The sequence below is a fragment of the Canis lupus genome, chromosome 12 (genome assembly GCF_048164855.1).
Source record: "Canis lupus baileyi chromosome 12, mCanLup2.hap1, whole genome shotgun sequence".
In the NCBI taxonomy this organism is placed as follows: domain Eukaryota; kingdom Metazoa; phylum Chordata; class Mammalia; order Carnivora; family Canidae; genus Canis; species Canis lupus.
The window spans coordinates 39,717,111-39,731,127 of NC_132849.1; the positions used below are offsets into that span (position 1 = coordinate 39,717,111).

Here is a 14,017-nt window from a genome sequence, read left to right on the forward strand (position 1 = left end):
AGAACAGCCTTCCTCATCAAAGAATTATCCTGCCCAAAACACGTAGTGCTAAGGTTGGGAAGTCCTGGTTTAGGCTGTGCTACCTTACCTAAGAGACTCTCAAGTTTCTTTATAATAATCAGTTCTATTGGCTAGTTGGTTTGCTACCTTTGGCAGAAGTTATTTTTTATGGATTTTAAGTATATTACTTAGATCTGAGGACTAGATAGATGCTTGGAAATTCTGATGTTTAGTCGTAGTTGATCTTAAAAACTAAGGAGTATCATTATTGAAAAAAGGATATTTTTCTTAGTGTTGTGAATTTGTGTTGATAATAAAGCATGTCCACATGTCTTAGAAATTAAAAATTCTTGAAGTGTGTGTCCCCTCCCTCTTCACTTTTAAGGCTCCCATGAATCACTTTAAATTACTTTTATGATCTAGAGAATTAGTTCCCCTGATATTGTTCTTTAGAATCTGGTTGGTATCATGTGCAATCACAGTATAAATCCACACAAAAATCAGTAGATGCTTTTCTCTTAAATCATTCTTTTTACCTCATTAATGAATTCTAAAGCAAACAAACTCTAGTCCACTACTGTATTTAAGTATAATATTGAGAGAGAAAGATGAGTTTTTATATTCTACCTAGATTCTTAGAAAATTATTTAGGCCATTTGATCTCCAGTGTTCTAGAAAATTCTGGTGTTTAAATTTGTAAGCTAGGATTTCCTGGTGATAACTACAGATGATAACTCAAAATTTCCAAAGGTTGGTAGATGTTAGTTATGAGAATTATCCAGAGATTAAACATATTTATATTTACATTTGGTCGTTAAGTAATAGAACTTTTCCAAGTGCTTATATTTTTTAGTATCACTAACAATACTCATAAAGTGCTTAGTTTGTACTTTGGAAAGCACTGTACTAATTCTTATTAGGAAATTTGATAAAGATCTGGGGATAAGTGGAAGGTACTTATAGATACTATTAGATACTATTCCAAGATTGGTAGTTCCCCTTCTACAATAGTAACTGTCATTCTTGTAAAGTAAGATTCATTTTCTATTTTATATGCCTAGTTGAATTAATACGAATCTTCGGCTAGTTATGGGTTAAAATGTCTTAGAAATTTTCATATTTCTCAAATTACGTGCTCTGGTGGCTTTGGTCATCTTTTCTAAATTAATGAATGATATACATCCATTTCAAAAATCTAGCTTTTTCTTGTGAGGATATTTCTTAATGGTTTTTTTCTTCTTCTTCTTCTGTTTTTTTGTTTGTTTTTGTGGGTTTTTTTTTTGTTTTGTTTTGTTTTGTTTTTTGGTAAAGATACTGTATAGATTGATTTTACCATATCAAAGTAATGTTAACCCTGAATTCTAAATAATTTCACAGGAAGGATTTAGTTCCTTAAATACTCAGAGATCTTAAAAGTTCCATTGAGTTATACTGTCAAACACACTATTACATTTGTAATAGCTAATTTTTGAAGAAAAATTGCTTAATTGATTATGGTACAGTTGACAAATTACTCAGATACATATAGAGGAATTTTGTTTTTGTTGAATAGAGTACTGGCAGTGACAGCATTTTTCATTTCTAGTCATTGTTTCTATTATGTACAGCTTCTGTTTAAAATAAACCAAGAGATTTGGTGATAGAGACAGTTGGGAGACCTATTATGTGATTGGAAAGGTTTTGCCTGGTTGATTTTACTTGTTAGCCAATGTCTGTTACAAGAGTGACTTTTTTTGTGTGTATGCTTTGCTTTAAAGATGTTCATCTTTCAGATCCCATTTAAATTTTGTGTGGACTTGAAAAAGACATTAGAGAAAAAGTAGAAAGACTAAAACATTCTCAAATTTTCTTTTTGGGTGGGAAAAGCCAAGGGAGAGTGGAGACCTAGATTCTATTATGCTCTTTCTGTCCCTTATTTGAATCCCCTACTCCCCCCAGAAAAAAACCTTCACCATTTCAATTTCTGCCTTTTATTCTATCCTTAGTCTAATCCACATGAAAATTCATTAGTCAGCCCAAAAGGGTGATGTTTCCTAGTAACAGTTCATGATCCTACCTCATTTCACCCTTCCCACTACTACCAGGGATTGTGGCATAAGTGAAAGACATTTGCTGCTAATATTTTTACTATGGTTAAGTTATGTTATCACTACTTTTTCTGATCAAGTTTCTTGTCATATAAGATAGCTGCATATAAGAGAATTTTGACTGGGCCTAATTTAGTTTTTCTAATTGGTAGAATTTTCATTGTTTTCCTAACTTTCATTTTTGCTCTTATTCTTACATATAATATATACTGTTAATATTTGTACTTCCTTGATTTCCCTGAAATTTATATTTTCAAATTTAGATTATTGACAGCTTTCATTAACATAATTTCTAATTAACTTCTAAGAAGTTTCTAAATGAAACTGGATCTAACAGAAATTGGTTTTTTAAAAAGTCGATTCATTCTATTTAATTTTCCTTTTATGGTGGTTTTAAGTGCAAATTGACTTCAGTAAATTTACTTGGTAAATGTTAATGATAAATTATTTTATTAAAAATAGGAATAAAATTTATTATACTCACTTTAGCAATTTTGGATTTTTACATATAAAGTTATATTTGTCTAGATTTACATAATTTCTATAAGTATGTGTCACCTATCAAAAGTGGCATTCCTCAGAATATTTATAAATTTATATCTTTATTCAGATTTCTAGTTTAATATACATTAACAAGAGATTATACAGTCTGCTCTTTTTCCTTTCTGTTGTTAGTCTCTTAGATACTAGGGTACTACTATTTTCTAAATAATTTAAATTGATTTGAGTGTAACTTAGCTGATTTCTGAAATACATCTTATCCAAGCTTTCATATTTGTCTTCTCAAATTTTATACATACTAATTTCACCTATTTAAGGTTTTGATCTTTTGCATGTTGGAGGGTAGGTTATTATTATTATTTTTTAACCTTATAATTGAGAGTTTAGAATGAAAGGACTATAGTTTTTCACAATTTCAATTATGAACGTCCCTAGTTTAGGTCCTTAGTAGAGAGCGACTTGATAATCTATCTCACAGGTTGTTGTGAGGGTTAAGTTAAATCATTGAAAATGTTGTAACCTAGAAACCTAAAGTGATGAAGTGAATGTATAACAGTACAGTTTTTCCTGGACGTATGTCTGGAAGTCTGTTTTGTTCACTCATCTTTTGGGGGCTCTATTGATGAACTTTCCAAGCTCACTGTTTATTTCTGCAATCTAGTGTATGGCTTCATGCTGAGGTATTTGATATTTGTTTACTTTGTGTTTGGAGGTACTAAACAGTAGTGTTGGTTCTTGTACCATTCATTGTTGTGTGTCCTCATTAGTTGACTGTCGTGTGTCACACAGACATCCCTGGAGCTTACTCTCCGCACTCTGTGAATCCACTCATGAATCACCAGTCACCTTTGGAGATGGGGAAAATTACTTACCTGTATTTCTTTTTCTCAGAAAGCGTGCTCTGGAATGGATTCACAAATGAGCTACCCTCCTTCCCTCAAAGAGTAAGGTTTCTGCTTTACAGGATTTTTTTTCTTGGGTTATTTTTCCTCTCATCTTTTGAATTTGAAAAGAACTGAGGGAAGGCACCTGAAGAAACTACTGACATACTCACTAGGGGAGCTCCAAAGCTTATGCTGCCCTAGGGGCAGTGTCAATGGCTCTTAAAGCTAGAAAGCTCATACTTGGAGTTGAAACAGGGGCTCAGAGAATCCATTTTCCCAGTGTACCTTCTGAAAGGATGAGTTTCAGGTAAGTAATTTTCTCTTACTACGTGATATGCTTTATTCATACTTATGAAAGTGTACAAGTCCAGTTCTCCAGGTACATAGGCAACTGTATTTCCTCAGTTTAGATGCATAAGCTTTACTGAATGTTAGACACATTATAAAACAAAATGTCTGCTCGTGAATTACATAAAAATCATAATATATTTTAAATCAACAGTAAATATTTGATTAAAGGTGCATTTACGGACAATGTATTATGCTAGTATTGTCATTTCTTTCGTTTCTCATTAAATAAAGTCTTGATAAACTTTTTAAAAAATAATTAGATACAAAGATTTTTCTTTGCATTCAAATTCCAAGAGATGTGTAACTAAAGTTGCGTGTGCATGTGTGTGCGCGTGCACACATCCTCCCTCATCCTCCCCCCCCTCCCACCACACACATATAGGTTAGGATGATGGAAACTATTTACTTTGGATTAGATGCTTTCTGTATGTATGTATATTGACCAGAATGAATTTCTCAAATAATTTTTAAATGCTTGTACAATTTTTTTAAGATTATTCTAAGACAGTTTGAGCTGTTAAAGTCAGATATTTTTTCAGTGTAGTAGCTATATGTAGTGTGGATTTTCAGTGTAGTAGCTATATGTAGTGTGGATTTCTACTAGATTCTTTAGCTACAAAATGCAAGGTAGCTACCTAAGGAGTAGCAAGTGGTAGATAGCAAAATGTTAAACATTTAGTCATTTTTTTCCTGTGCATTTTGCCATTTTTTTTCAATCACATGTTGATTTAGTATTTTAAAATATTCAAGACATTTTATGTATTTTTCTCTTACTTCAGAAGTAATTTTTAAGTGAAAATGACATTGAAAATGGCCCGTATGAACAAGGCAGCATTTCCAAATATAGTTAGGCTTTTCACCTGTGATTAAGCCAGGTTTGACCAACTTCAGTTATTTGAAACAATAGCTCTGAACTTGGAAATCAGCAGAAAACACTTTTGAGTAGCAGATGGTTCTCAAAAAGTACATGCATTTTTCTCTCCACCTGAACAGTAGCAGTTTTTGGATTAGACAGTTATGTTCCAGTCACAGGGATTATTGACATCTAAAACTGACAGCTATCTCCTGAAGCAAGTAAAACAGAATGTGTTAGTATAAACCTGAAGTAATTCAGGTTCAAAGAATATTCATCTTCATCGCTTCCAAGAATATTACTACAGTTGACAGTGAAAAGTTTCTTGTCTAAGGTTATCCATTTAATTGTTCATTCATTTCACAAAAGATTTGGGACAATTCTATCAAAAGAACTTTGAAATAGAAGTAGAAAATTAGTACATATGAATTGAATCTGTAAAGTTACTGCAACAGGCTTTAGATTTGACTTTGAGCCTTCTGATAGCCAGTGGCAAATGGGAAAAATAGGGTCAATTTATATAGTTCTTACTATTAGGTAGGAGTAAGTGTATACATTATGTAAAGAAAAACAAAATTATACCTAACTAAATTTTGGAAGAAATGTCTCATGAGTTATTTAACATAGGGACATTGAATGATGAATTGTCACTCTTTAAGAATGTTTTTAGTGCAAGGACTGTCATGGATCACATAGTTATGGCAAGATGTAGTAATCCTCAATGTTTACCAAAAAGGTTGTTACATTCAGAAAGCAGATAATTGTCTCAGAACCTTATTGCTTGATTCTAGGATAACATGAATTACAAGATGTAATACTGATTTAATAGAAACTCTTGAGGGAAAGTAAGAACTGCTACATGAGTAATTTGTACATATTAATGTATGTGAAAAGTTAAAATGTGAAAAAGAAAATACAGTATATTCTAGAAAGATGACCATCAAAGACATCAACGTCAACAAGTAAAGGAAGTATTGAGAATGGTTATGTGTTTTTTTCAAAAAAAAGAGCATCAAAAGAGTTTTATTATTTTGCATTGCTCATCATTTATGATTTTTTTTAGTAAAATAAAACATAAAAATCATAATTATCCTGCCAAAGGAACCCATCTTCTCAGGTGTGAGGATGATAATTATATATGTGAACTTTGCTCTAAAAATGAAGCACAAGACACAGAGTGTGTACATACATGACTGGTATAGTCTCATCCCTTTAAAATGCATTTTGGTGAACCTTTAAAAATAACTAATATAAAAGTAATGAGTTCTTAGAAATATAGGCATCACAGAAATACAAGTGTAGATGTATCTGAAATACAACGTGAACGGTGGAATAACATACCACAATTATTTAATAATGAATATGTTTAACTTTTGGTTTTTATATGACTGTAGCAGGAAGCAAAGTTTATTACCTGAGCCTTTTGTTTTCTCTCTTCTTTTCAAGCTTCTTCCAGTTTACCTGCTCTGTTTCTTGGAGAAGAGCTAAACTTATTGAATGTTCTGTGCTTGTACTCTTACTGAGATTTTATTGTCAGAGTAGGACTATTTATTGTACTTAATCTATCGTACTTAATCCTTTTGTGCCTCCTATTTTAAGGCACTTGTATTGATCATTTTTCAAGTAGAGAGTTTTGCAAGGATGAGAAATTTTTTTTATTGAGGTCATAAAAATCACAGAAGCCACATATATCTCTGACCTGCACTTTTTTTTCTGTAATAGAGACCAAATCTTTGCATTTATGCAGCAAAAGCTAAACTTTCATTGATTTGTTAAATTGAGATAGTTTTCTTAAACCAAGCTTCCTTGAATCATATTCTTTTGGGTTTACCTTCTATTATAGACAGATATGATATGTTTAACAATGCTTCTAACTTTTAAGCTGTTTTTTTTCCTTAGTCTTTTGTATTGCTCGTGACTTTAAGGTTCTACAGTTTGAAGTAGTTTTTAACATCATAAAACACTGGTGATATATCATTTCCTTATTACCTTCCCAAATACGCCTTTTATTTTTATGTACAAGGGCTCTTGGGAATGATTCTCTCAGAGGCTTAAGCTGTGCTTTGCCTTCCATGAGAACTGAAATTATTTGGTAAGCGCTTGCTTTCTTTTTAGCTTCTAATTTTTCCCTATTTTATTTTGTACATGATATTTGTTTCAAGGTCAAAGGTTCCGTTACAGTTACTATGATGAATCCCAGGGGGAGATTTATAGATCCATTGAACATCTAGATAAAATGGTAAGTCTTTCAGGTGTGGGGTTTTAATGCTCTAAGGTGTTTTCTTTAATTTCAGATTAGTGATTCAAGACTTAATATGTGAAATATACAGTGGACTAATAAATAATTCTTTCCCTCTCTTTAAATGTGCAAAATAGAGTTTACAGTCATATAAATATTGATCATAAAAATAACCCCTTTTCTATTAGTTGAAATTTCCTTTATCTTCATTTTATTTGATTAATGAGACTAAGAAAAATTAGATACAGGTTTTAGATGCTATTTGGGGGAGTGTCTAAAGTTTAGGGATGACAGGATACTAATGCCATTATTTACTTTTAAGCAGAAACAGTGGTAGCAAATTCTAAGTTTGTTTTATTATCTAATTATATTTCTTGGCCATTTGGATTTTCTTAAATAGTGTTTCATTTTGTTGTTTTAAATATAGAATTTAAAAATATGATTATGTTCTTATCTGGCCCAGGAGTATAGTAGACATTGATCCTGCTGTCATTTTCCTTAAAGTAGTATGGAAGTCATAGTACTTATTTTCATATTTAAGAAGTCCTACAAATCATCTTAGTTTTTCTTTTCTTTTTTTATTTTTTTACTTATAAACAGAATATTAAATATAGCAGATATATAACTAATTGGCTCTGACCTTTGATAGATCATCTCCTTCTCTAGTCCTCAATTTGTCATCTCTAAGATGAGAGATTTGGAATAGGTGGTCTCTAAATTGTCTTTAAACTCTGTCAGACTTTATGTCTGTGATCTGTTGAAATCAACTTTACCACTGTTTGAAAGCTTTTTGGCATATATACAAGAATATTTAGTCTGAAGTATCTGAAGTAGATAAAATATTTTAGTAAGGAATCTGGATTTAAAACTATAGGTAGGTTATACCTTGTATATTTTATTAAAAGCCAAATGCAATGAATGGAAATTTAGTTACTTAGGAGATTTTATTATATTTAGATATTATTGTATTTAAATTTATCTTATTACTTGGATCCAATTACGGCCTAATACACTTTTACCTTTGGAATTTTGTTTGGACTTAATTTACTGACTTTTCTTTTGGCTTTATGATGTTGTCATGTCAGACATTTAATTCTTTTCTGGCTTCTAGTTATAATCTTATTTTTCTGAGACTTGGTTCTCAGTTGCCTTGGGAAATTTTTCCGGTTATGTCATCATTTATTTTTTTCATGTAGTAAGTGATTAATGGGTGTCTCCTGTGTGTCTGGTACTGTGTGAAATACTAAAGATGTTGAGAAGAGAAAATACTGTCTCTCACTTAGTGCAATCATTGAACAGACTTAGAAGCTATTCCGACATAAAGATACAAGAGATACTCGGGACGTATGCTCTCCTTATTATGCTGTGAGAGTGACATAGATGATCCTTGCTTAGGATTTTGACTCTTTTTATACTTGATTGTCTCATGTTGTGGCTTTGCTCAGTTTCACCTTCCCAACCAGGCACACACTGACTACCCTGTTTAATTTTGCATCAGAGATTCCACCCTTTTAGCATTCTCAATCCACTTTATCCTGCTGCAGTTTTTCTTTCAACAAACTAAATATTCTACTTATTTATTATAGTTTTGTTAGTCAGGAAATTTATCTTATTCTTTGATATACCCAAAGTGCTTAGAATAATGATTAGAACATTACTAGATGCTCAGATATTTTTCAGGTGAATGAAATAATGAATATAATCTTCCTATATATATATTCAAGTAAATACCCTACCTATAATATGAGAAAGAAATAAACAGAAAATAATTTATGATAAAATAGTATATTTTTAATGATATATTTTTAATGATGTAATGATATAATACCAACTATATTAGAAGACATTATGAAGTAGTTAGATGCTTACACATTGTATAATTCATATAACAGCTATCCAGTGGATCCCTGGGTGGCTCAGCAGTTTAGCTCCTGCCTTTGGCCCAGGGCGCGATCCTGGAGTCCCAGGATCGAGTCCCATGACGGGCTTCTGGCATGGAGCCTGCTTCTCCCTCCTCCTGTGTCTCTGCCTCTCTCTCCCTCTCTCTCTATGCCTATCATAAATAAATAAATAAATAAATAAATAAATAAATAAATAAATAAATAAATAAATCTTTAAAAAAAATCTTTAAAAAATACAGCTATCCAAACCTAAACAGTTTTTTAATATTTGTGACTCATATTACTAAGGTGTATTGCTGGGTGACTTGATTTTCTAAAATGGTGAACGATTCTTAGTAAAATTGTAAACTAAACAAACGGTAGCCTTCCCTCACTTTATATGATATGGCAGTTCCTGTATATTAAAACCATGCAAAACTTCTTGGTATTTATATATAAAATAGAATATTTATATATAAAAGTAGAGTTTCACCTCTGTGGACATGTCAAGAGTGTTATAGGATGAGAACAATGATTTATGTGTGTGACTGTCTTGTATTATAGGACAGTTAACATCCCTGGACACCACCCACCAAATCCCCCAGTAGCATCTTCTAATTACTGAGACAAACAAAAATGTGCCCACAATTTTTCATCATAACCCTGTGGTGAACAGTTGTTCTATGGCTTTATCCTACTTAAGTTTTCTTCTCAGTATTAATTACTGTGTGACTTATTATTTGTTGATTTGTTTGGTGATAACCTCCCCTATTAGATTACAAGCTTCATGAGTCAGGATCTTTGTCCATTTTGTATCAGCTTTTCACCAAGTACTCAATATATATAGTTGCTGAGTGAATCAGTGAATAAATGGATGGGGGGTAGTGATGAGAAATGAAGGTAGAGAATCTAGAACAAACTCTTCATTTAAAAAAATTTTTTTAAGGGTTTTTTTTTTTTTTTTTTAATTTATTTGAGAAAGAGAGAGTGAGAGAGCAGGACCAGAGCAGAGGGAGAGGAAGAAGCAGACTCCCCACTGAGCAGGGAGCCCGAAGAGGGACTTGATTCTGGGACCTTGAGATCATGACCTGAGCTGAAGGCAGATGCTTAACCAACTGAACCACCCAGGTGTCCTTAGAACATACTGTTTAAAGGATATTAAATAGGAAAGTGATAAAATCAGATTGTATTTGAATAGATCATATAGCGCATTGTAGCAGGTGGGTTGGAGGGAGGTCAGAGGAGAAATGAGTAAACCAGTTTGGTAATTCAGGTAATTTAGACAGTAGATGGGATGGTGATGGTGGGAGAGAGGGACAGAGTGGATATATTCAGTATATGTAAGAGACAAACTGATGAAGGGACTTGGAGATTGATTGAACTTGCTGGGGAAGGAAGTATCAAAGATAACTCCTAAATGTCTTGCTTACGCTCCTGGTTGGGTGTTGGTACTATTCACTTAGGTTTATAAGAAGATAAGACTGATGTTTTTGGAGGTAGGGAAACCATAAATCCTATTAGGGATATTCTATATTTGCTGTTGCCTGTAAGATACCCAAGTGGAGATGTCAGGTAGGCACTTGGATTTTTATTTTGTCAGTTATTTTTGAGTGCACTTACAGTCCTAGGCACCATTGGAGATAATGGCAGTAAACAAACACACTTGTTCTCACAGGACTTTTATTTAACAGGAGGAGATACATTGTTTTTTCTTTTAAAGGTAAGGGTATATATAAGTTAGTTTCCAAAAGTGATGTGTGCTGTACAGAAAATATTGAAAGGGTTTTGAAATAGTAAATGATTGGTGGTTGAGTGATTGGAGAAAGACTTCCCTGAGGAGAAACGTTAAACTTAGATAAAGATGATAAGGAGCAAACCAAGTAAAGATCAGAGGAAAAGAGCATTCTGGAAAGAAGGAACTGCCTGTGCAAAGTCCTGATGGGAAAGAGGCTGGTGGGTGGAGAAAAAAATGAAGGGCCAGTGTTGCAGGAGTACAGTAGATAAGAGTAAGAGTAGTATAAACTGTGGCCAGAGAGGGATAAGCAGGGATCAGATAATGTAGGGCTTTATATTCCAGGGTAAGAAATTTATATAAGTACAAAGGGAAGTGAAATGATGTAGTTACATTATTTTAAAGGTCAGTCTGGTGGTTGTGTAGAGAATGGATTCTACAGAAGTCTCAGGAATAGTAATAACAATGGGCGTGGGCAGTAGTTTAGCGGGGAGATGATAGCAACTTGGACTTGGGGTGGCATTAGTGGATGTGAAAAGAAGTTTGTAGATTTGATTGAGATCACTTTGAGAAGTATTTTCAAAAGGTCTTTGCTAAGGAATTGACTATAGTGTTTTGAAACCTGGAGAAGTCTGGAGTAAGTTTGAGAGTTCTAACAGGTAATTAGAGACAGGGTAGAGAGGAGATTGTCTGCCATAGTAATCCTTAAACTTATCTTTACAATTTCAGTCACCCGTGGAACTTTTTCAAAATAGACTTGCACATATGTGCCCCTGGAGATCACCTTCTGGTAGTATGGAAAGAGTCCCCAAATCTTTTTATTCCTAAATTCGCTTTGTAGATAAATTTGAACTGTCCTGCTATTGCCACAATCTGTTGAATAGAACAAATTTCCTCTTTATCTCTCTTCTCTCGTTTTCTATTCAGCTCTTTAAATCATTTGTTAACTCTAATTAGGCAGCATTTAATTTTGCACATGTAGGAATTTGTAAATCCATGAATTGATGCTTTTTGCACAGAGAGATGTTTTCTCTACAACATTAGTTTACCTGGTACTCCGAAGTCACTGAACATGATGGTATCCCTTACACCTCTTTAGAACTGTGGTCACATTTAAACAGTTTAGTATTATTTATCATTCTATGTGTTATGTATAAACATCCATATTTAACTATCCTTTTAGCCTTTCTTCTAATTCTATATTGATTGTTAGCTTATATTAAGAGGAGTAGCTTTATTTATCTCTCTTGAGATACATTATCAGACAGAGATAGACCTTGGTTTCTTACTTTGACGAAGAGCAAAAAGGGCAACAATTATCCATTGGCATGATTCCCATGATTCTCCTACAATTATTGCCCTTTCTGGTGGCTTCTAAGTCTTTGAAATTATAAATTTTTGCCCAAAAAATGAACAAAGAACCAGTAAGTTTAAGATTGACTTCTGAATCTGCATCTGACAACCTTACTTTAGATGTCCAAAATAACCAGGTCATAATTTTTAAATTTTTATTTAAATGTCTGGAATATAATTTCTGAACATTGAGTATTTGGTTCTTATTAATATGTTTGAGTTTAATATTTGATATGATATTTACTTGGAGTCTGATATTTGTGGTCCCTTTCTGTTTATATAGAATTTTTAAATGGCTTATAAGTGTTCTGTTTTTTTATTAGCATACTCTTAATTCAAGTTATAACTCACTTCTGCAGGTTAGAGTAAATGGATTAAAATAAGAATAAGAGTAATATGAATGATTAGGTCTATACATATAGTCTTGTATGTATGTTTGTGTGTGTGTGTATATATAGTATATATATATATATATTTATATATTTTCTTAATTGATTTATATAACCAAATGGTAAATCTCTCTGTGTATTCCTTTTCTAAAGTACCATTTAAAAGTAATTTCATTCATTTGAGAACCAGTATCTTAATTTCTATATGTAGTCTTTTTAAAGCAAATATAGTTGGATGGTTCTCTATATAAGTATTAAAACATGTTAGTAGTTCTGAATTGTAATTGTTACACATCTTGAAAGTTTGATAGGATGAAAAATTAAGTATAAAATCTGAGGTATAATCTGTTCAAAATTAGTTTATTAATTAGATTTGGCTCTTTTTTAGTTTTCAGAAAAGTCTGTTTCTAAGTTCTAAAACAAAAGAAAAATAGCTGTACCTCTTATTGCAAAATAATTGTATCTAGAATTTAAATATCTTGGAATTGAATGATGTGAAAAAAAATCTAAATAAAAATTTTAGGAAGATAAACTGGATCTTCCAAATGTTATTAAGTGGGGAAAAAAGTAATGAGTTACAGGAGATGTATATTCTGGAAGTGTTAAAATAGTATTGGCTGCTGATCATATTTTTGGTATGTAGTACTTTGTAATTTCAGTAATTATAAAGCAGAACGTATTTTAAGACATTGATTTTTGTGAACTTTTGATACTACATACTGGAAACATTAACCATACATAAGTACATACATATGTATTTTATATCTATGTATTACATGATCATGTTATTTTTTTCTGTTGCACTTTTTATATAGACCAATGTTTCATTATGGGCATTTAGCAAAGAGAATCTGAAAATGGGATTGTAGTCATCCTTATAATGTTTTTTCCTTCCAGATTTATTAGTAGTCACTTCAATTATTGAACTTCAGCTACTTTTCTTTCTTTCTACTCTTTTTTTTTTTTTAATTTTTATTTACTTATGATAGTCACACAGAGAGAGAGAGAGAGGCAGAGACACAGGCAGAGGGAGAAGCAGGCTCCATGCACTGGGAGCCCGATGTGGGATTCGATCCTGGGTCTCCAGGATCACGCCCTGGGCCAAAGGCAGGCGCTAAACCGCTGAGCCACCCAGGGATCCCTCTTTCTACTCTTTTCAAAGTGAAATTGTTCAGATTTATCTACTCATACTGCTTCCTTGAACTCAGACCAGTAGTTTCTTTAGTAGTCTTTGGTATAAGGTTTTATAATATCTTTTAAGATAGTTATTTGTTAGTACATTGCTTCTTAGCATTGCTATCTTTTAGGGTGATTTTTTTCCCCCCACAAAATTTCTTTCACTATAAGATTTTATCTTGATGCCTCTTACAGAAAGCACAATATTTCCGTTTCCCATCTTGCCTGTAAAATACTTTTCTTTTTGTGTTTGTTACTTTAGAGGGAGATTGCTTCTGGGTGACAGAATTTAAAATTAAATTAAAATTAAATTAAATATTTTATTATATATAAACTTTTTTTTAAAAGGGAAGATCTTTATTGTCTTATCAGAGTCCTGAATTTGCAGCTCTGTCAGTTAAAGCTGTCTATTCAGTTTAGGATTGTCACTTGGGATTTAACATTAGAAGCTTTCACTCATTACTTGGAGAGTCAGCATGATAGATTCCCTCTGCCCTTGTCCCCCTCAAGGTGGGGAGTTACCTTTCAATCTGAGGATTTCTTGCTGAAGCTGCTAAATTTCTCAGAAACCC

The 14,017-nt window shown here is 32.5% G+C and overlaps 1 protein-coding gene across 2 annotated transcripts in view; it reads left to right on the forward strand.

Moving 5' to 3' along the window:
* MEMO1 (mediator of cell motility 1) overlaps positions 1 to 14,017 on the forward strand; it is a 122,079-nt gene that overhangs the window by 103,030 nt on the left and 5,032 nt on the right. For both annotated transcript variants that reach the window (XM_072770609.1, XM_072770610.1), the window contains exon 8: positions 6,839 to 6,915. In XM_072770609.1, the coding sequence (XP_072626710.1) occupies positions 6,839 to 6,915 (77 nt within the window). The remainder of the gene's footprint in view (positions 1 to 6,838; positions 6,916 to 14,017) is intronic.